The sequence below is a fragment of the Temnothorax curvispinosus genome, unplaced genomic scaffold, assembly GCF_003070985.1.
Source record: "Temnothorax curvispinosus isolate PA1 unplaced genomic scaffold, ASM307098v1 QBEX01002370.1, whole genome shotgun sequence".
Taxonomy (NCBI): Eukaryota; Metazoa; Arthropoda; class Insecta; order Hymenoptera; family Formicidae; genus Temnothorax; species Temnothorax curvispinosus.
The window spans coordinates 56,725-81,098 of record NW_020212150.1 but is presented as its reverse complement, the minus strand read 5'-3'; the positions used below and the strand labels follow the sequence as shown (position 1 = coordinate 81,098).

The 24,374-nt window shown below is 44.6% G+C and overlaps 1 protein-coding gene across 3 annotated transcripts in view; it reads right to left on the bottom strand.

The window, feature by feature from the left end:
• Positions 1–207: 207 nt before the first annotated feature.
• LOC112468999 (frizzled-2-like) overlaps positions 208–24,374 on the bottom strand; it is a 73,303-nt gene continuing 49,136 nt past the window's right edge. For all 3 annotated transcript variants that reach the window (XM_025038446.1, XM_025038447.1, XM_025038445.1), the window contains exon 2: positions 208–6,309. In XM_025038446.1, the coding sequence (XP_024894214.1) occupies positions 3,977–6,283 (2,307 nt within the window). In that variant the 5' untranslated portion in view covers positions 6,284–6,309 and the 3' untranslated portion in view covers positions 208–3,976. The remainder of the gene's footprint in view (positions 6,310–24,374) is intronic.

Sequence of the window (24,374 nt, the reverse complement as noted above, 5' to 3'; positions counted from 1 at the left end):
AGCTTAAAAATAAATGTAAATCATTGTTCTTGCGATAATCACCCGGCGATGAGAACGCAGATTTATTTGCGAGGTGTCGGTACATTACGCCTTTCGATGTCGCGCTGAAAAAAGCATAAAGAAAACTGGAATAAGAAAAACAAACGAGAAAAGTCGCAAAAGTCGCTGTTGTCGAAAGAAGGATAGGAAGCAATTGACGCAGGGAAATTAAATAATAATAAAATGTATTAAAAATCGTATACATTTTGGATATACACGCGTAATGTATGTACACGCGGCCGTACACATATATATATACATATATACATACGTAAATATATATATATATTTATTTACATACATATATATACGTATATATATAAATACCCATACATTTTTATATTTTCTATATTTTTGCAACCAATGACGGTCGATTACATCTATGGTTACTATGGCAACGTAAAAATTGTACAGAGCGGCCGACGTCAACCGCGTGTAAAACTCGTCGCGCCATCCAGAACGTAAATGATTAAATGAGAGAAAACGCATAGACAAAAAAAAGTAAAGAAGGTGTCGCGAAGAATGAGCGGAGCAACTATTCTCTACACCGATCTCGAAACAACACACTCGTAATACACACATTTCTCCTTTTTATTAACAATTAGTGTGACAAAAAGTGGCTTATACAAATACTTATAAAGATCTCCTCTTACCGGTTTCTCTACGCCACTCCTCGAGACATAGCTCATCGAATACTCTCAAATATCCGCGGAAGAAATCGCATTTCTGGCATTTGCACTTCAAATTCACAATTTTTTTTTGTTCCTCCCTTTCTTTCGTCTTCATGCGAATGCGATATCGCTCGCTTCCTCCCCTCCTCCGCGGTTATTGGCGTGATATGTGGACACTAATTGTAAGACATCTTTACTCCCACTAATTTACAACGTTACGTGTGTATGTTCCGTTTTGGCAAAGGTTTCTAAACCGTCTAAGGACACACGACGGTTAACGCATTTAACATATTGATCGCCACGGCATACGTGTCATTCATGTACGAATGATACTCCTTGTTTTCGAAAGCGCACCGTCATTCAAATACAAATGACAAAATACAAATTTACAAATTTTCATAAAAAGTCGTTCAATGATGTTTTATGAGAAAAGAGTAAATTACAGAAGAAAAATGCGTTTGGCAATCACGGAATTTGTTGTAAAACAGAGTATCATTCCCATGTGAATGACGTGGCAGTCAACGCGTTAAGCTGGATGAGGCAGTTTTCGTTTTTCAGTCCTTTTGCTTGTGCTCTGCGCTCGCAACATCTCGTAAAGAAATACAGCGGGCAGTGATCCAAGATTGTCACGCCATACGGTTTATCTATATTCCCATCTTCATCTGTAGCTCAAAATCAAATTTCGTGTTATTGCCTTATGATATTTTTACAGGGCTTGAACAGGCTCCCTGAGTCAATAAATTACAGTATCTAAAATTTGCCCGAATTGTGTCATATATAATTGAATTTTATTACGTCCGATCGTAGTTCGCTTACGAGATGCTGTAAAATTCTCCGATTCCGGCTTTCTCTCTACGATTTCGGGTTTTCCGGTACTATAAAAGGTTCTGGATTAACGATATTGCTAGTGACTGACGTCGTCACGCGTATTATAATACGTACTTAAGGGCTGTTACTTCCACTGTATCCCGCGCGTAATCTCGCTCGGGGACTATTTCTAGATCATCGGGATTTACATAAGAATTACATACGCGCGCGTGCATAATTTTCCTCTACTTACTATGCTTCGGGGTGAATGTAGATTTCCTTCCGCGCTCCTTCGCGCCCGAGAAAGGGTCGGCCGCCCTTTTAACGTGCTTACGCTATCACGTCGACCGCCCCTCGCCGACACGTGCGCAAAGGAGCCGACCATCACACGAAGTATAGTAAAAATAAAAAAAAACGTCGCGTCTCTCCATTATAATCGACTCCGCACGACGGATTGCGATTTGATGAACGCGAACGCGACGAGAGAGTGCGACTCGCTCTTACTTAGGGTATAAAAAGATTCGAACTAGTACACCAACGTGTGTTAAATTACGCGTGATCTTCGCGAGGCAGACCTATATATATATATGTAATATATCTATATTACGCATTCTTCTGTGGACGCGTACGGATCTAGTTCCGCGACGATTGTCCGCTCGTGGCAACAATAACGCTCGATTCTACCATTGTGAAATCAGATTAAAATCTGTTAGATTGATTATAATTCGAATCACGTTGTGCAATCTGAAATTATAAATTATATTACTTATCATAAACTAAAAAATATATAACTTTTATATGTATATGATTCGATGAGATTTACATATTTATAAACTAAAATTTCAACAAAATAACATATGTGCCAGATCTCATCAGCCTATCTCGAACTTTCATTCAGCGGAGATTAAATTTATCGAGTCTTAACGGTTCGATATCTAAGTAAGTTAGAAACAACTTGACGAATTTTAATTAATTAAATGAAACAAAGGGGTGTATCTGATTAAATCTTTCAACGAACCGTCACAAGTTGAATATTAATCTCGAGGAAAGTTGGCGAAAGCGGCGTATTCCAGTTCAACATTGCATAACGCGGACCAATTAGCAGACTTTACCGCTTATATCGAGTGCGACAAGTTCTGTCTAATAATTACTCGTGAAAGGAAAACGACATAGCACTCGCCACAAGCGCGATCGTCTCCCTCGCGCCTTAACACCTACAACGAGTCTGGCGACCGTTTTATTTACAGCATCGACTAACATCTAAGAACAGTATTTACAGTTGCCTGGTTCGTTACTTTAGCGCTTTTGTCCTGTACACTCGCTTTCCCTTCATCGCGCGTCTATCGCGAGCAGCGGTCGCCTGCTTTCGTTTGGAATATACTACTTTCAAAATTTCGCGACCCCGCAATCGCGAAGGGTGGCAGTGACGAAGAATTGGTACGAGAAAAGAGGGATACCCCCCTCCTCCCTCTCTCAGGGATATCTTTCAGCGCGCGATATCGAGAACACCGTGGCAGTTTTCTCTCTCTTCCGGGAAAAGGAGAGAAAGGAAGAAAAGCAGGCTGCCGCTTCTCGCGTACACACGTCGCATCCATGTGTGTGCATCCCCAACATGGCTCTTTAATGGCTAGATTAGATAAATAGACGAGACGATACACGTTAGACGGACACGGTGGCGGACTTTACGAGCACCGCCTTACGTAGAATGTAAGAAAGATTAGAGACAGATAGATAGATACGAATAAAGATAGAGAAATCAATCGGCAACGTTCACCGGCTATCGTATATGCACGCACATACATTATTGCGTACCACTCATTGAATATTTCTTTTAAATCACAATCTCACTATACCGCGGCACTCGAGCGACCCTCCCTGCCCTGATAATATCAAAACGCACCGCTTCGTTTCATCGATCGTCAGAATTCATCCTTTCGCAAAACAGTTTCTTTGAATCGACCTGCAAAATGAAGACGCCGAAGAAATCGTCGATGATCCGAGCCGGAGAGAGGATTCCTTGAGATTCCCGCGGGAGAAGACACGTACAGGCTAATACGTATATCGGGTAATCGAGAAGCACCGCGGCCGCTCGTCGTCCATCGCACGGAGGATGCGTCCGATGACACCGACGTCGGGCCGCTAGATCGTTCAATCTCCGTGTGGGCGCCACCGCGCGATTCCTTTCACACTTCCGTAGCCTGCGTGTAGGAGGGCGCGATCCCGTGTGCCGGCGTCAGCGGCCCCGTCGTGGACGCGAGCGATCTCCTGGAGTAGATGGTCGCCGCCGAATGGGGCGTGTGCGGCGCCGTATGCGGCGCCGTGTGCGGCGTCGCGTTGTACCTTCGCGAGGCCGAGGCGAAGGGCTAGATGGGCCCGTAATTGCTGAGGGCGGAAGGTCTCTCTTGCGACTGCTCGGCGCATCCAGCGGTGTTCATATCGCCCCCCGCAGACTGGTGACGTCATACGTGCGAAAGCGGCGGTTGTTTGAGGACGTGATGGTGCAGGTGATGTTGGGACGCACTGGCGACGCTTCCCGGTGGCAGCAGGGCACTGCCAGGACCCGGTGCCGATGGGTACGGCATCGCGACCCCTCGACCAACGACGCCCTTAATGCCAACGCTGCCGATACCGCCGACGCCCGTCACGCCGGCTACCATCCCGGCACCGGCGCCCATGTGACCGCGATCACCGCCGAACAAACGCCTCCATAGCCGCTTCCAGGAATCGACCGTCTTGCCGCTCCAGATCCAGACTCCCGAGGTAATGCCAACCGCGAGAGCCATGAAGTACTTGAGCATCAGAATGGAGTAGAGTGGTCTTGCCCGTGGTCGGCAGGGGCATGCCAGCGAGCTGAGCCACTCGTCTCGCAAAGACGACTCATAAATATGACATGCCAACACCACGCCGGCCGGTAATGTATAGAGTACGCTGAACACGCCGATACGTATCATTAGTTTTTCCAATTTGTCCGCCTTGGCGCCGGGCTGACGTTTGATCACCGATCGAATTCGGAAGAGGCTGACGAAACCGGCCAGAAGAAAAGTCGTGCCCAGCAAAAGGTAGACAAACAGAGGCGCCAGGATGAAATTGCGCACTCCCTCGGGAGCGACTGTGCAAACTCCTGCTACCGGGTCACCGGCGACGCCACCCGCGATGTACGCCCAAACCGTTTGCACAGTCGGGGCCAGCCACGCCACTAGATGGAAATATTGCGAGTACGATGCTATCGCCTCGTTGCCCCACTTCAAACCCGCTGCGAGGAACCACGTGAATGCCAGGATCACCCACCACACTGAAGAAGCCATGCCAAAGAAGTAGATCAGGAGGAAAACGGTGACGCAGGCACCCGGACCCTGGGCGCCCGATCTCAAAGCCGCACCGTCGCAGGCGATTTCTTCATGGCCGATCACGCTGCGCGATAAGTACCCTAGGGATACGACGAAGTAGCAGGCTGACAGGAAGACGATCGGTCGCTCAGGATACTTGAAACGCTGGGTGTCGATTAAGAACGTGGTTACGGTCACGAGAGTGCTGGCGGCGCATAGGCCGCTCCAAAGTGCCAGCCATACGGCCGCGAACTCGCGCTCTTCGTTGGTGAGGAACGCGCCGCGGCACGGCAGGGCACAGTTCGGCACCCCCGCGATCTCCTGGATGATGTTTTGGCCGATACCTCCCATCGATGGTGGTGCCGGCGCCGGCATTATCCCACTTACGGTCATGCCGGCCAGGCCAGCCCCCGTGTTGGCCCCGGTGCTGCCGGTCCCGATGACGCCGCCGCTGACGGCGCTTATCGGTCCTGACATTCCCGTGCCACCCGCCCCCAGGGGCACGAGGGGCGCCCTGCATCTGCACGCGCAGTCCCTCGTCCTCTCCCCCGGGGGGTGCTGGCAGTTTTTTTGATTCTTGCCCGGCTTGCAGCGGGCTGGCTGCGAAGTCTTGCTGGGCCGCGTGGGCCGCGCTGGCGGGCCCGGTGGTCCTGGAACTCCGTTGCTCGCTGCGCCACCGTTACCCCCGGGGCCTGTGCTAGTGCTGGTGTGATTATCCTGTTCCATGCACAGGCGTTCCGGGTCGCCGTGATATGGCAGACGTTCACATGCCATTCTCTCCGGCCACGAGAAGCCGTATTGTTGCATCAAAGGCGCGCAACCCGTTCGCGCTCGCTCGCACACGCTACGACAAGCTGGCAACGGTTTCGTATATTCCGGTAGGCAGATCGGCGCGTACATGGAGCACAGGAAGAACTTGAGGTCCGATGAGCATTTTATCTCGACCAACGGCCAAAACTGGTGTACCTCCAATCCGGCCTCGTCCTGCGAGTCGTGATTCAATTCATTCGGCATGGCGGTGAGATTGTAGCCGATACCGCGGCACATGGGAATTGTGATCTCCTCGCATCGACCCTTCCCGTTGCCGCTCCCGATGCCGGAATGCCCACCGCCATTTATACCGGAATGGCTGCCACCGACACTACCACTGACACCACCTACGCCGTTACCGTTTCCGACACCGCCAACTCCGTTGCCGCTAGGACTGGAGCTGTCGGACACTACGCCGATCATCGACGACGACGAGGATGAGGAGCCGGATGAGGACGAAACTCCTGACCCCGACCCGACGATGCTACCTACCGGATTTATCGCCGATTCCGATAGTACGTTCGAAAACGTCGTCGCGAGCACTAGCAACGTCAACAGACTCGTCATTGTTCGCGCGGGAAATAGCTTCGTCCGTCGTGCGGGTCTCGTGCTCAAGGACGTTCGGCTCATGGCTGCATAGCTCGCATAACGGCAGCCTGCAACAAAAAGCAAAAAAAATATCCTTTTATTGTTAATGTTTCTACGGCGGAATTGCTTGCATTGTGATTAGTATAAGGACTAGGGACGTGTGGTGCAATATACTGAACTATTTTATTTCTCTACAGTTTCAACCTACGAATCTACAATTATAAATCAAAAGTACTGAAAATTGAATGTGGAGATATTATGTCTCTTTCAATAATTCGTACATTACATTTGTTCATAAATGAAATTTTCTATATTTAACTCTCCATTGCCTTCATTCAGTAAACAAACGTTAGTGCACTAGTATACATGTATCACTGTATTAGTGCAGCGTTGTTTTTTCAAATCAACACAGTCTTAAGCCCATATCACACTACGGATTGGGATTGAGATTGGATTGAAATTTAATCAATCATAACAAAGAAAACTAATCTAATCTCTAAAACCAATCTCAAGTTTAATAAATTTTGCTCTGATATGAGAGTTTACCTCGTACAAAGGCAACGGAGGGCTAATATATGTAAAATACATGTTTAATATATTTATTAAATGTTTAAAAATATACTTATAATAATAATAAAGTTTCATTGAAAGTCTATAGGTTCCTACATTTGATTCGTTATACGGGCCTAAGCCATTCGGTATTCAATAACAGTTTCCCAACATCAAGAGAGCAAACATCAATTCTCGCTAATAACTCGTTCTGCGAACAACTCGTAGGACGAGGGAGTATTTGCCGGAGATAGAGTATTCATCACGGTTTCGGAGAGACTGGGCGTACCGAGTACGGATTTAATCCCGAGCGAGGAACGCGGCGACGAAGCGATCGGTCGGCAGAACGCACGCATGAGTCTCGCTTCGTTTGCAATTCGGACTATTAAAGCAGCACGGTGCCGTTTCGGTAACCCAGCCGGGTAACTCCGGGGCGAGCCGCACCACCGCGTGTATCCGCTCTTTCGTAAAAGTCCGAGTCGGCGATCGATGCCTAAATAGCCGGTCGGCGCGGGATGCGTCTGGCCCGCTGGCTCGTTCGCTCGGTCGACCTTAACGAGCAAGGGCGTAGCGTTCGAATGTCTCGTACATAAATCAACGTCGATGCTTCGATCGTTCGCTAGAGATATACCCGGTTTCGAAACCGGTACGCCTCTCGCAGAGCTGTGGGGTGTCGGCTCGAGAGCCCGGATAAATTCACGAATAACAAATAACGAATAAAGAATAGAGTCTTATTCATCTAAATAGGGATGACTCTATTCGAATAAGATCTTTTTGTGTGCCGCGTATAAATATATCACATTCGATAAAATTTTATTCGGATGATGTATTTAGATAATCAATATGACCGAGTTAGAGTGTGAATTTAATATTTAATATTTACATAAATTGTTATTTTTCCAATTTTTATTGATTTTATTGTAATTGAATTGTAATTGAATTTTCATGCGAAGCAAGTGATATAATGCTAATATTTTTTAGATATACATATCATTTATTTTTTTAATATTTTGTTTGTATATAATGCAAATAAATAAAACTTTATTCAGTTAACCAGATGAATAAAAAATTATTCGAAGAATGTAATTCTGCCATGACGGAGAATCGAAGGCTGTCGAAGAAAAGGGAATGGAGGGAGCGCGAAAGGCTAAAGGCTACAGTGAGAAAGGACGGGAAGAGAGAAGAAAGACGACGAGAGAAAGAGAAAGAGAGAGAGAAAAAGAGGGGGGGGGGGGAAGAAAGGAGGGAAAAAGGCAGAGAAAGGAATCGAAGCAGTCATGGATCTTATAATAGTCGAGCCGCGGAAAACACGTGACCGGAGCGAAATGTTATCGTAGGAGGCAGTGTTAGTTTTACCGTTTGTTAACTGCTAGCGCCTCGACGCGGGCGTCGCTATTTATAAGACGCCGTCCGCCACGGTCGACGTACATGTTGTACTCTCGCGTTGGGAATTAAGGGAGGAGAAGTCCCGGCCGAGCTACGTGTGTGGCTCGAATCCCCGATACGGCCGATTGGCGTGTGCGGCGGTATAACGAAATAAATGCACCATGCATCGGCGAGATGCATCCGCCGCGCCGCAGCTGCGCGGAAGCGAGGTCCCGATGCGCCTCTCAATAGAGATGTATGCGCTTTTGATTTTCGCTTCGTTATGGAGTTCGCTTTGGAGGCTTGAACTCGTCAACGACGGGTATTATCGCGATCTCCCTTCGACACGACCCCGCCGCGCGCCGCTCTGTCTGACAATATTACAGAGAATGCGTTATTATGAATCGTAGCGCGCGCAGTGCGCAATTGCGCCGCGCCGTAATGAACGCACACGTCGATCATGTAATCATCAACGAGCGTCTAAGCTATTCATCCGTCGCATTTACCAGGCTTCACGCGTATCTCGCCCAATCGTTATCTCATTGCTTCATCTTAAGAATAACTATACCTGATCACACTTTGGTGACGATGTTAGGAAAATTCCTAGTCTTTCATCTATCTCTCGTCTTTTCATTTTTTTTTTTGAAGAGGAGAAATGCGTGACCAATACCACGGAGGATCGCGATATGATATATCGAAATTGGCCCTGCGGGCTGCTGGTGTATCGGCGAGTGCGATACGGGGAACTATTGTACATAAAACTTATTCAACGAAACGAATATCCATTAATGTATTGCATAAAGCAGAGGTAATATGAGGGAGGTAGGAGGGACCACGGCAATGAATCACTTTTAAAACCTGCTGCCCCTGCTGCCTCTGGGATATACGGGCCGCTGGCCAGCGTTGTTTGGGTTACGATACACTCCTCTTTTATGGAAATTTCGTGCTCTTTTTGCTCTCCCACGTCTATCCTCGCTCATAACTAGTTTCTGCGAATAGCACGCGCGCTTGCATAAGCGTAATCCATTCGCCGTCAGCATCGCGACAGCTAATTAAAAGTTTATACATATTAATGTTCCGCAAATCCTTTCCACTAAAGCCGTTTATCTGCGTTCGCTCTCGCTCGATTAATCGCCACGAAGAGATGAGGTCGATCGTTCGGTTTCGCCTCGGTGTGTGGGTCACGAGAGAAAAACGCGTCGATACGCGTGAAAAGGCGCGCTTCTCGCGTTAAAATGGCGATTTGTCCGCTGTCAATCCGTCACCTTGAGGCTTTCGATTTTCGCCGCGGCGAGGGAAGATCGGGGTTACATCCGGGGCTCGTAAAAAGGGACAAGCAGTGAGGCGTAAGCTGAGCGCGAGCGCAGCAGCAGCAGCAGCCCGCCGTGATATCGCGCGTTTCCTCGCAAACGCTCCTAAAGGTACGTAAATCAAAACGCGCGATGAGATTTATGGTGAGGTATGGATAAGGTATGCGTTATGCTCCCTCGTTAGATGGTAAAACTGACGGCGGTCAGATAGTGTTGGGTTTTATATCAAATCGCTCGTTTCACGAGCATTAATCATAAATTCACCGTGCTCGCGCTTACCCCCCTCGCCTCCGCCCGTCGTCCCGCGGTGCTAAGAAAAACAAGGTACGAGAAACGACCCGTTGAGATTCATCCGCTGCCTCTCGATGATCCTTGCATCATCGTTCGAAAGAGTTTCCGTCGTCGTTTCGTGGAAACAGCTCTCGCCGTGAGATTTAGCTGTATGCTAACTCTGCGATAAACACTGTCGCAATTAATCATCGCACATAAATTCCACGTGTTGCCCGTGGAATCTTCTCAATTATGCTAATTTCTTGATTTAACGATCGTTATAAAAAATTTTGCAGTGACAAGATTAACGTAGGTTTCACGCGGAGTTTTATTACAGGAAGAATGTCGAAGGTCTGATGGTAACGATTTTCTTTTCGTGCAAAGGAGACGCATATAAAGTGTCTATAATTAATTTTAGTTTTACTGTAATCCGATACTCTATTTTAATTTTTAATTTATCTCAAGAATCTATTTTAGAGTATAAATAATGTATAAGTAATAAGTTAAAAAATAATACATTATTAAAAATGACAGATTATACATTTTTTTGTATTAATTTTGTAGAATTTAATAAATTTAGCAAAAAATGAATAAGCTAATACTTCTTAGTTATGTATAAATGATAAGGAAATATTTAACAAGCTCGTCTGGTGCATCTAAGTTTGTTTCTATTTTTACCGCGTATTTTTCGAAAAGAATTTATTTTAATAACAATAATTTATGCACTCGCCAGATATCCCGGCGGCAAAGCAACTTCCGTCCGAGATATGGAGTAGCACAATTTCGTGAACGAACAGGGCGTTTGACGCACGGAGCGTATATATCTTTCGGGAAGTTAACTCTGCATAGTTTACGTGCGCAGCAAGCTCCTTCTGGTATCCATCTTCTCCGACGAATTCGGACATCTAAACTTGGCCTTCGAGAGCGCACGCTCTCCTTCTGGACGAGTTTATTAACGATGCAACATGCAGAGCGTGCGAGAGACAGAACGGGAGAGCCTAAGTCGGTGCAGAAGCACCGATAACCGGAACTATTTGTTAGAGCCCCCGGGTGTGTGATACGCACATTTACGCCTGACAACATGTACTTCGGCTCTTTATGCGAATATAAAGCACGCTTTCACGCATTTCGAACGCCACGTTCTTTCTGCCGCGTGCCGTAATATATAGGGTGTTTCGATCTCGTCGCCTATAAAAATATTGCAGCGAGCGAAATCAAAATCATAAGAATTTAACTAATATAAAAAAATTACAAGTTTATCAGAATAAGTTACACAAAATCTTAAAATATCTTCCACAACTTAATTTCTATCGTGGTAATCTAATTAAAGATATCATCACAGTGTATTTAATAAAAAAAAAATTCCTCAAAGGAATATGTGGCTGTGAGGAAAGGCAATGGGAATTATATAATATTCCGTATTTTATCTTGAATACAATGCAGAGAGGATACACATGGCGTGCGACTTGTACACCTTTTTCACGCGGCGTGGTTACAGAACACTCGGCGGACAACTACCGCCGTGTCTGTAAAAAGTGTAGAAAACATTTCCAATATCGCGCGCGCGGACCTTTGCGGCTGAAACACGGTCTTTCTTCTCTTCGCGTATCCGCCCGCGCCACCGCTATGCGAAACTCCGCTGTTACTCGAGTCGCGCGCGATTCCCAGAATACACGCGTAAGATCGGATTTACCAAAGCCTGCGTGAAAGCGGCACACGTTTGCCATGGTATACATGGTGCTCCGTTAAATTTTCATCAAGAGCGCATGGCAGACGTATTCTTTGATCAGTTTGACGTCGGCTTTTCCATCGCGACAGTTTAACCGGAAACGTAATTATTGACTTAATTAATCTTGAAAATTAACTTTGGTAAACGTGCATACAGATGCACGTAGATTCGACAGATACTTGTTTGATAAAAACAAAGGAAAGATGAAATTCTCATACAAGTTCAGTAATTTACTTGGCACAGTTTATCGTAAAGGAGACTTACTCTTTTCCCGAGATGGATCGTCAGTTATTAGTCCTGTCCGGAAGGAACTTTGGGTTCGAGGGCTGCAAATAACTTCGATCAATTTTGGAGAGCTTTAATTTCGGCACAGTGTCCATTTTATCGAGATGGTTCAATGAAATCGAATATCGTTAGACTGAAAAGTGCCATTTCCTTCGAATTGTTCGCGGTTAACTATTTGTATTTGCGCCGACGCGACGTGGCAAACTGCAAACGCGCTCGCGATCCATCACTTTCCATTTCCTCTATTTTCACCTCAGCGCTGCCCGAGCGCGATAAAGAATGTGCAACAACGGATGATGCATCGCTCGTTCAATCAGGATACGAAACGCACGATAATCGCGCCATCGCGTTACCACACCGTATCGTGTATCCGCATGACGGTACCGAGCCGCACGCGACGAACGTATCATTTGTCCAGGAGATGTAAAGTTTCGCCTGTAAACGTCGACACGGACGCTTGTCGATTGCGCGCGAAGTGGATACAACTATTTCCTGCCTCGAGTTTCCTCCGGCCTTTCCGTACGTTCGTTCTCTCTGTACGATGTGAAACCGAAGGTGATCTCCCTCGCGGAGCGCGCGAGCACGCGCTTCGCATTCATCGCGTTCCCAGCAATCATCGCGTTTAATACAGCGAGCAGCAATGCGAAAACAGGCTTCTTTCGCCAGCAACAACACAGGGCGTTGTCGTATCCCGTTCTGCTGTGATACGCGAAGAGTCCGACCGGAAAAGTCGACGTACTCACCGCGCGCCGAAGTGTTTTTGCCCGCGCGGTCGAGAACGAAACTCACTTCCAATCATAATTTTTTAAAAAAATTACCATAAAATTAGTCAGAATACATTACAAAATGTCAAATTATTTTCTATTGAAGATTTTATTAAACATACATTTGCCAAAAAATTTTTTTGTTTTAAGTTAAAAATTTCGAGCCTTAAAATCTCGTTGATTAAATTGTCAAACAATAATATGTACAAGTGAAAATGATAATCGGATCAATCGTGTCTTTAGCACTCGTTATCACCGCGTGTACAAAGCGTTCGGCGCCCTCCGTAATAACGTTACCACGTTCCGCGAGGAGAATCCCAATTTGATACACACAGGCCCGTAATAATCTCCCGCGGGGTCTAGTAAGCGAGATTGTCATGTCGGGATACCTTTTATCTCCCTATAAAACCACGCGAGAGCGCGCTCGCACACACCTTGCGGCCGCAAATACACGGCGGGGCATACGTAGGTAGGTGCTATCGCGAAGTTGGCGGTAAACGCGATTCCTTTTGTTCCCCGCGCGTTTACAAGGCTGCGCACACCTATATACCATTCGCCGTACGCGAGCGCGAGTAAACTGCGGCCGAGAAGGATCACTGATCTCGTCACGCCCCTTTCCATCGTACCCACCGTACCACGTCCCACCTTCCTCCGTCCTTTCCTTCGCTCACACCTTCCGCCTGTGTGTATACGCGCGCTAATTAATCAGGGAATGAATTATGGATTCATACGCTCGCCTAATTGGATCCGTTGCCCCGTGGAGGCGCGAAGCGCTCCGGTCCCAGAAAGCGTCCGCTCTTGCGATTCACCTTGGCTCGCGATTGAGAGAAAGAGAGAGAAAGAGGGAGAGAGAAAATGCCTCGTGATAATCAGCAGCAGAATGGCTCTGGCTGAATCATGTACCGCTATCGACGTATCGCTATCGAAACGAGTTTATCGATATACATATCGCGTACTGTCCGAAACCTCGCGTTGCGTAGCATCCGCCCCTTATGATGATTTCGTCGTTAGCACGTTATCGCCGTGATCGTCGAGAGTTTTGTTTGTCTCGCGGATAAAAGCGGCGAGAAGAAAATTTCGTCTCGGGGATTAGTAACGGGACGATTCTTTAATGTTGCCTCGCTGATTACAGAATTCGGTCACCGCCCCGGTACAAATTAATTCCGCCAAAGCGAAAGCTGCGAACCGCAAGGTGTGAAGCAAAGCGATCTAGATTCTTTGAGTGGCCCTCACGTTCGTTTGATCGTTACCAAGAATATCGGGCACGTATTAGCGAAGATAGAAGTCAGTCGCCACCCTTAATCCACTCATCTGTCGTTAAAATCACAACGATGCAGAAAATGTTAAGTTCCCGAATGTAACATTTTCGATAGGAATGTTGATAAGATTGACAGACTCACTTTGTCGCGGCTGGACGGTCATAGAAAAGTTAACAAGAGATGGCAGTCGGACGGGAGAAGACAGGGCGGTCCTGCAAGCTGTGGAAGATGAACGAATCGCTGCCACGTTCGCTATTTACTTTTCACGTGCGACGGGCAGCAAAAGCAACGACCATCTCGGCGCGTCTCTCGACGCCGCGCCGCACCGCGGAGAAGCCAGCTGGATGAGCTGGAACCGACCGAGCAGTTTTTCCCGGAGGAAGAGAGAAGCTGTCGCTTCGTCGTCGACGAGCGCGAGCGAGACGGGACTTTAAAATCGTAAATCATCGTCCTTACACGCCGCGCGGATGACGGCGCGTGTGGGGAAGCGAGAAAGTAAAGAGAAGCTCAGGGAAAAAAAGAGGAGAGATCGGGAGATAAATGGGTAAACAGGTAGACGGGTGGCGTGGAGATAGGAATGGAGGGGTCGGTCAGAGAGATATCCGCTGCTCGTTATGCGGCTGCCTTCGGATTCTAAATTTCGTGTATCCGGGACGATCTGTCGTCTTCTACCTGACATATTGACCCCGAACGAAATGTCCCGACGAATCTTTGGGACCTTCCACGATTATGCGAAACACTCTCGAGGCCACGCAAGATTAACCCGCGGTTCGATCTTTGATTACGCGCGTGAGATAACACGATGATTCGGATGAATATTTATCGCGGTAACCAAAAGATCTTTAACTATTTGTCGCCTCTGAATGATTCTTCGGTTCTGCGAACTTTTGATACGGGGTAATTTTTGCTTAATATAATTTTTCAAATTCTAGATTTTAAATATTTCAGAAATCTTACACATTCAGCGATAAATTATAGAGTCGGAATTTTGTTCTGATTAGCGACGACTTGAGGCAGCGATATTCTTTCAAGGTAACAAATATCTGAAATATACCGAGAATGCGCATTTGGCAGCGTGCCTCGTGAAAAGTAGATTCCGCAGTCAGCCCTTAATTAAGATCGCAGCAAAATCCGATTTATGGCAACAGTCCTTTATGAGTCCTCTTAACGCGTCGAGCGCAGATAAGCGACCGGCTTGGACCGAGTTTCCAAGTACCTTGCGAGCAGTCTCACGCCGCTTAATTACTCGTAAGAATTAAATGGCGTGTCGTAAGTCTCCGCGCGGGCTTAAGTGAAAATCCGAAGTCAAGGTAAAAGGAAAAACGGCAGCCGTATTATTCTCAAGGAAAATTCTATCAAAGACCGAGACTCGTGTTCGTGTTTCCGCGCTAAACGTGACTGTTTGTTTCCGAGCTTTAGTTGTTTGTTATACGAATATCGCCTTTAATGTTACGATGGACTGAAAAAAGCGCGGGGATCGCAGGCAACAAACTTCTTATAATTGGCTTCCTGCAAACGCTGCAACTCGGTGAAAATGTATCGAATTTGTTATTTGCGTTCTCCAGTGTTTTACGAGTTGTATATACAAGTTATACTTTTTGTGTTAACTTTAAATTTCGATTTCACTTTAACTACTATCCGTGAATGCAAATTTAACGCCTTCTACGTTATAGCTACAATTATAAATTATAAAATTTTATTAGTTTCGTTTTCGTATTATAATAAAAAAATACATCTTCAATCTGTCCTTGAATTGCTTTAATAATTACCTCTGCAAACATTTCATACATTCAATCTTTATACAGATTCTTTATATTATTACATTATATTTGTATTACGTATTTTATATGGTTATAATCTATGTTATCTTATCTTGCTGTGCTGATTATTTTTCGCGTCTTAGAAAGTTATGGCCCTGTAAGTGTGAATGCCAGTGCAAACGCGTGGGAAGCACTTTCTACGAGACAAATTGGCGACATTATCGTGACGGTTATCTGTGGAATCCATGAGCGTTACGATGAGAATCTGACCGTTGCGAGAATTTTACAAGCTCGATGAATTACGCGTTAGTTTCTGTACCGGAATTTGCAAGCCCATGAAACTCACAAAAATTTTCAACATTGTAATTAATACAAAATAAAATTATAATTAATTAAGAAATCAATCACAATAGAGTAAGTAAGTATAGTAAGAAATAATAATAATTGTCGAAGTATAAATCATACAACTATATGAAGTTGCGTGATGAGCGATCGAATGATAAAGCCAAGTTGATCGTGATAACACTAACGCAAATAACCACGAAGGTGAAATGTATTGAGTAAGCTGTTGCACGTATTACAGCTTCCTGGCAATCACGAATCCATAATTGAACCAGTCTATATCGTGTCTATCTTATTCGACTTTGCGTCAATATTGCGGGGAATCTACAGGAAGGTCAACAAAGTTAAGATACGGTTCGTTTGAGAGTGTTTGCGTTTGAGCCTGTTTGAATTTGAGAATCAATTTCCCAGTGGCTACGATTATTATTTCTACGGCTCCACGAATAAGACACTGTCCGAATTTGATGTTAAAAATTGTTTAGTCTCTCCAATCTATTTTTCATTAGTATTAAATGAAAAAAAAATTAAATAAACTGAAAGCAAAGCAAGTCAATTAATTGATAATTAAGCAATTAGAGAAATGTTACTTTGTTTAATTAAGATCTCGCATACACTTCTCGTTCGACTGTGGGAATTCTGAGTTAAATATTCAGTCAGCAATGGTACCAAGTTAATATAAAGCATCAAAAGTACTAATACACTAAAACATTAATATTCTTGCCATATCGTTATCAGTCACTTAGCGTTAAACGTGGTCATCCCTTTCCCTTGATTTGTTTAACATGAAACTCGAGGTAAACGTGAGAGATGAGAATCATCCAACGGGCTCGTTCAGCGATAAACGCGCGGCCGGAATGCAGACCGGAGAATGGCGAGAATTTCTTCGTTCGGGATTCGCAGCTGGCTCCCGCGCGGTCGACGCCAATGCAAATCGCTACCGATGCATCACGGAGCTGTCAACCGTTCGTTGGGTTCGCGATAAAGTTTCCCCGCTCGTCGTCCGCTTCAGCGGGCCCGAGGCCCGGGGAGAAACAGGTCGGGCACGACCGATACGCAACGCCTGCGTCCCTGTCTAACGTGCCTAACGTACAGAACAAATCCAGCGCGTTTACACGGATTATCTACAAGCCAACGAGATAAAGCGCATAACGCGCATGTCGACGCACGATAATATTTTCGAATGTTCTTCGCCAAATATTACTCCGAAGTAGAAAATTAGATTAAAATCTTAAAGCACACCCCTCCGAGGAATCTTTCAGAAAAATGTGACCACACACATAGAAGCGATTAGACTACAACTTATCTTATTGTACTTTGTAATACGCGAAACAGATTACAACTTATCTAATTATGATTCAGAAAAATGTGACCACACACGTAGAAGTGATTAGACTACAACTTATTTATTTATGATTCATAATACACGAAAAAGACGACAGAAATTATTTTATACATACTTCTAAATCTCAATTAACTTTACAAAATCGCAAACTTCAATAGATCGATCACATTAAAAATATTAAATTTTTCGTTGTACCAGCTTCAGGATAACTCCCTTTACACTGTCGAAAAAGTTCTTACATGTTGAGAGATTATTGCCGAGTTTATATGCCGCATTATTTAATATGTCTATGAGCTTGTACGCATTATGAATGCGATCTGCACATTTTTGGAAGTTCTCTCTGCATGAAGAATTCGCGCACCTGCGAACGCCATAGGACGGTATCGTTTAAAAACTACTTGCTCGAACGAGACGGGTAAGTACATCATTATTTTGCGTTTCCTTTAAGGAAACGGTAACTTTTTCGCGAGGACAAGACGTGGACGAAAGAAGCCGTCGTCGCGGCGGCGTTTCTTTGGACCAGCGCATACGTATGCACGAGCGCGAACGCGACCGGAATTATTTGCACATTGCGTATATCTCGCGTATATATCAAGAAATCTTACTTCGGCCGATCGCAAACTCGCCCGGCGAGGATTAATTAATCGCGGATAAAACGAAGCGCGCCGTCGAGAGCAGGCGCGCGTTGACCAATAGGGAGCACGGCGAAGTAGCTTCCTATATCGCCGCTTCTTGTCCCGCGACTTCCACGAGGAAACTAATTAAGACTCGATTACGTTGTGCATTTGCTCCCACGGAGGGCGTGTCGTCGATGAACACGGTGCGCGCTGTTTGTTACGTAAATATGGTCTAGTTGAGCACAAACTTGAAATTTGGCGGAACTTTTCCCTAACAAGAGGAGTATTTAACTAAATAATGAATAAAGAAAGTTATTATGAAAAAACCTGTACGGGAAACATTCACTCGTCTACAGAAAATTTATAATCGTATTTCTAAAACTACGAGTCAGAGTCTTCGTAATTTGATAAAGACGTGAATATTTCATTGCGTCCATCCATTTTTTTTCCTGACGGGAGAAACATAATTTATAAGGAGATGTTCCGGGAAAACGTACGCCTGATTAAACTTTCGGCAATAAAGAAAAAAGAAACCGCACGAGACGACAAGAAATCTTATGGCGCAACCACGACGACGTTCCACGTCGTCGGCACTCGGTCGATAGTCACACCACCATCAGCGTAACCACCACCTCTACCGCTGGCATTACCACCACCGACGAGCCACCCACCCATCGTAGGGTTCACCCTTGAAAGAGCTTTCCAAGGGTGGTGTTGCTATCGACCCAACCTTGCCTCCCGCGAGAGCTGTATGCTAAATTTTCAGAATCAATGTAACCAGCCTCGAACACGGTAGTAATCTAAACTATGATTATTTTTTCGAAAAATACATCGTTCATTTGCTGCAACAATGACATAATTAAAAAATCACCCTTTTTTAGTTATTCGTACAGGGAAAAAGGTTGTTACACGTACTATTTACAGTTTGCAGTTAAATCGACAATGCTTACAGTAGTTCTCCGGTCCTTGTACTAGAGAAAATCTATAGAAAATCGATTTTCTCTAGTAGTCTAGTACAAGGACCGGAGAACTACCTTAAGCTTCACGAACTCACCCGAGGGAGCAGTTGTGTCGCTATTTTTGCTATATCATTTTTGTTAGTGAATTATATGCGTTGCAATACTGTTTTATCTCAGTCAATTTCAGTTGTCATTTTGTCGTTGTAGTGAAAACATCGTAAAAGTTTAAAAAAAAGTGACTTGCCAATACAGTATTTTAAAATTCTCATAGAAAGTAATGACAATTCAAAACTTTAAATCGTGTTTCCTGAAAAATGAACAATTTTTGAGTTATGTCATTGTTGCGGCAAATGAGCGACATGTATTCCACTCTCGATGACGTTGTAAAAGCTTTTCGATATCTCATAATAAACGGTTATGAAATGATCACGCCGAGAGAATGCTACATCATACGTGTAAGTAAAATTTGCTATTCTACGATAAACATGAACGTACCCGAATTTTGCATGAATTTCTGTACGTGTAGAGCCATGTACATATTTATGCGTGAAACAGGATATAATTGAATAGAACAAAAATTCATTTTACATCCGTACAAACGATATTCATAAAAAATTTATAACTTAAAGATTGAATTATAGATCACGTCACACACAGATGTAGTTGATTTAATTTGCATTCTTTTGATCGCCTATTATCGTTAAACTTATATTTTTACGTATGTTTAATTATGCGCATTTGATCGTCCATTTCCTTTCTTTACTAATAAAAAAAAAGTTCTTCATTTTAATTTACAACGACGCGTCGTTAAAGTGTTTTTTAAAGCTGCAATTTCTAAAATTAACTCGAGGTGATCACACGAACATTCTATTACTATGTATTACACGTTTTAAAACACAGGTTGCAGAAGAAAAGCGAACAAAATCTCGCGCGACAAAATCGTATCTGCCCATGCATTACGCGTCCCGACGAAACAACAAAGTTATGATTTCATAGCACGCGATCAAACTTCCCCATTATCCTTTTTCTGTTGTTCCTATCATGTGATCCGTAAACAATCACATGGAACAGTCCACAACGTACAAAAAAAGATTTTTTTTGAAATAACGTACAATATTACAATAATTAATTATTTTGTACGTTATATATAAAATAGAAAGAAAATATTTTTATCCTCCGGGATATGCAAATTGATTAAGATTATCTTAATAATGTGTTGTTATAAATGTGTTGTTTGTTTGTATTTTATTTCTAACTGATCGCAAAGCCAGACAAACGTATAATAGCAGCACATTCATGCTTTATTCCATCTCTTATGTATGTATACCGGTACGGTTGGTTGCTATTGTGCATTGGTAATATTGTATATTTTATTCCTTTCCTATATTCTATTTATATACCTCCCGATTCTTGCTCTTTCGCGTCTGCATGCTGTTTCTCGTTCCTCTCAGTAAATCAGGCAGCCTGCGGCGTGAGAGACGACACTTTGTTCCTTTATTCGCGTAGTATGCGCGCGTCGCTTCGCAGAGAGACCCGCAGATTCACGAACGAAGAATCACAATCGGGGATCTCGCGGCGATCCACGGGGGTCTTCTGACCTCCCGAGAAGGGGACCTTCGCGTTTCGATGCAGATTCCTGCGGTAGCCCCGCGGAGAGGGGGAGGTAGAAACCGACTGACACAGACGAAACGAGGGAAACCGAAAAGACGACGGAGGCACTAACTGATTCCCTTCTTTCGTTTCCACGGGTGTTAATTCGCACGACGAATGAGAGGCCGGGATTCTTCCTCGATTTTTTTTCTTCGGGGACGCACGGTTGTTACGTAGATACATTCGCGATTCTGCAAAAATGTGCGACTCACACGCGCATTAGCGAAACGCACGCGCGAATTACGCGCTGTTGCTCAATTAGGATGAGAAGCGGTGGTCTTTCTCCCGCGTGGGCTCTCGTTTCGCGGCGTAGGAAATGCGGAGGTGGTTGTCCCGCGGATATCGCGACAGCGAGGGCGGGCGCCATGGGGCTGGTTGAAACCTACACGAGTTACCGTTAAAACCTGGATTATCTTAATTTATATGTAAGCCTTTTGTGCTCGTAAATGCTCACGTATTCAGCGCCACAGATTCCTCTTTAATAAAGTTATATGTTGAGCAACAATGCGAGTAACCAAGAATTTATATCTGCGCGTGTGTGAAACGCTGAATTAATTTAGTAATAAATACGTGTTTGCGTGGTATTTTTTAATTAATTGCGCGTTGTTTGATTTGCGTTGTTAAATTCGATACCATTTATTAAAATCAAACATAAGCAAACTAATTTTAATTTCTCCATGTGTGTACTATATTTACGCCGACCGGATGTGAAAGAAGTTAACGATTGCATCAGCGCGTGTTTGCATTCACGATTTGGTGAATCCGGTCGATGAAAATCCGCCTGAACTTTTTCTGCGTGTTATGGCCAGTAATGTAATGTGGAGACTGGTAGGTATGACGAATCGCTAACTAGCAGGTTAGCTCTATGAAACTGTAGTTGGTGGTGCATGCAACCGATTTGTACTGGCAAACGAAGAGACTCATGCGCGGTTCCCTCCGACATTGTCTCGCTCCACGCTGGCGCTTTGTAAGGTAAACAAAGCCTGCGGGCTGCCCCGAATCGGCGATAAATCCTTCCTAATGGCGCTTTCTTCCGGTCAGCGCGACAAGGCGTGCGAGATCATGTTTCATCGGGCGCGCCGAAAAAAGACACGAGATGATTCTCTCCGTCCGTCTCCCCCGGGTTTCCCTCGGTTTAAATGGAATGAAGAATCGCGGAGCGGCAACAATCCGGCCACACTAACGATAACGCGGACCGGTTTAACGACGACGTAATTGTTATGTGAAAACCGCGTTTAGAGCGCGAGATTAACGGCGGTGAAGAAACGCGCCGTCGCGTCGATGCGTGTGGCTCGTTTTCGCGCAACGATTATCGGAAAATAGTACATCTAATATAAAACCGGTTTCGTATCACCGGAAACTTATTATTAAAATCATGTCTTCAGTGGTCTCGGATATCGCGGTACTCATTAAACATATAGTTTGTCATTTTTCCTAATTGCTGCCAATAATCTCGTCTATATTTTTCAATACTTTGTCATTATTTTTTTAACAATTTTGAAATCTTGGACGTGTTACTGTAGATGGAGATCTTGTCCTGAGAATTCTAGGGAAACAAAGAGCGGATATAATATACATATAGATAGTCTGATTTAATGATAAGCATAATAAAATGCGAGATAGATCTTTACATCTGTCCATCCTGTCTATTCATCAACTAAATTAGAATAAGCATATTATAATACAAAGTTGAATAAACTTATCACACTTATAAAACAAGTTATAAAGAGAGAAATATGTACAAAAGTTATAGTTATAAATAAAGATAAAAATTGTAAACTAATGCAATGATAAAAAAGAAGAGAGACAAAAAATTCTCATTATCCTATTATAACTGTACATAGAGTGACTGCAGCATTTTATACCACAACGAGCAGTTTAGCGTGAAGATTCGATCCTCCACCGTAACCCGTAGTTAGTGAATAAGTAATGTTATAGCGCGAGGATGCACCCGCACGCGCGAGTGAACGCATGCACGCACGCACATACACGCGTAACACGGTTTCACCTGCCCCGACGCGAGGAGGAACACAAGACAAAGGGAGGGTGTCGCTTTCGCTCCTTCTCTCGTTTCTCCGTTTATACCGTGACGAACAGCCGCAAAAGCGTGGATGGGGGACAGGGGGCGACAGGCGGCTCGGAAGTGGGCTCGGCGCGCGCAAATTTCTCTCGTAAAATGCTTCACCCGCGAGGGAAACAGCAGCAGCAACAGCAGCGCGGTAACTGCGGAAGAGGGAACGGGGCGAAAAAATCCGGTGGAGCGGGACTATGCTCGTTGAGCTTTTCCGCGAAACAACAGAACGGAAACACCGTGGCGGACGCGCGTAATGCGCGAAAATAATTACGTTTAACCTCTGCACGCCGTGCGCGCATCGTCGACGGAAAAATCCGCGTCCGTTACGCGAACGTTAACGACGCCGTGAAAAATGTTGGGAAAGAAAGCACAGGAGAAATTGTTCCCGAATCACGTGTCGTTGGATGTGCCTCGTCGATTCTATTTGACGATGTCGCTTGTTCCTCGAATGTACTTTATCGATCTTATCCGAAGATGTTACCAGAAATCTCGCGATGAGAAAATATCGTGAAAGAACGGGATTAAAAGAGTGTTAACAGATTGTTGGAACGTACGGCTGACGAATCGTCTCAAATATTGGATTTGGCAGACGCGATGATATCTTCGCTATCGCTACTCCGCGCTCTTATCAACAAATCCATATTATCGTCGAGTCTCTATCTCTAGCACGCGAATTTCAGATGTGTTTATGTAAGAAGTATATTATATTCTCTCCTTCTCTTGTCTATATGGACTTTTTTGTATTAAATCTGTACTAAAGCTTTTTCATATAAATGCCAACATGAATCATACTTACCGCAAATACAAATATAAATGCAAATGCGTGAGTTACCGCCTAGTGATCGAGAATAACGCGACTAGAATGACGAAACGATAAAGTCACTATAAAAGGCACGCATGCTGCGTGCATTACCATGACACATTATAGACACACAGTATCGTTTTGTGGAGTCTTTCATTGCTAATTTTTCCAATAATTAAATCTCTTTGACAGGAGCTTTTCATTGAGCAGGGATCGAGGCAGGGATATTCATCAGATTAACATAGAAGTTGAATTGTTAAAATGTTATCAAATAACATAGCTTTATGTTTTTGTGTACCTACTAATTTCCATTTTCAGAATAAATAAATTAATATTAAGAGTAATCGTAACGTATTTTAACGAACCACTTCAATAAATTACTAAATCGGAATTGAAGAAATATGACGTTCTATCATTCGTAAAGGAAAAACGAGCCAAGTTTTGCCGTAAATAATAATGTTTTTCGAGAACGCAAAAATACGACAATGGCGCTATTTTCCTAATGCTTCTCATCCCAGATTGCTATACCGCGATATAACACAGAGAGCCACAAACTTTTGTCGAGTATTCGAACAAAAAAAGAAAACAAGGAGTATGCGGCCGATGGCGCAGAAGCGTTCTCCGCGCACCTCTCTCAATCTCTCTCTTTCTCTTTCTCTGTCTTTCACCCCCTCCCCCCTCTCTCTCTCTTTTTCTGCGGCCTCTGTAAACATTTCCTTTCTTTCATTAAGCCCCCTTCTTTTCACGACTTCGGATCGTCTTCACCATTCACGGATTTTTTTAGGCGCGGGGCCTGACTCTCGAGCGCGTCAAAAAGCCACTGGAGCCTCCGCGAATCCATTTGCAAAACGGATGGACGTCCTCCAACCTCCAACATCGCGGGGGCCGCGTCGAGTGTGCCAGAGTACACTTTTGACAAAGCGGACAAAGCGAGGCGGGCGAAATGTATTCTCGCCCGCCACCACGTTGAGAGATCCGCGCGCGTCTCTCGCGAAACGTACGTTACCATACGTTTCGATCGATTAACGCCGTTGGAAACTATAAACCGAGGGCGAG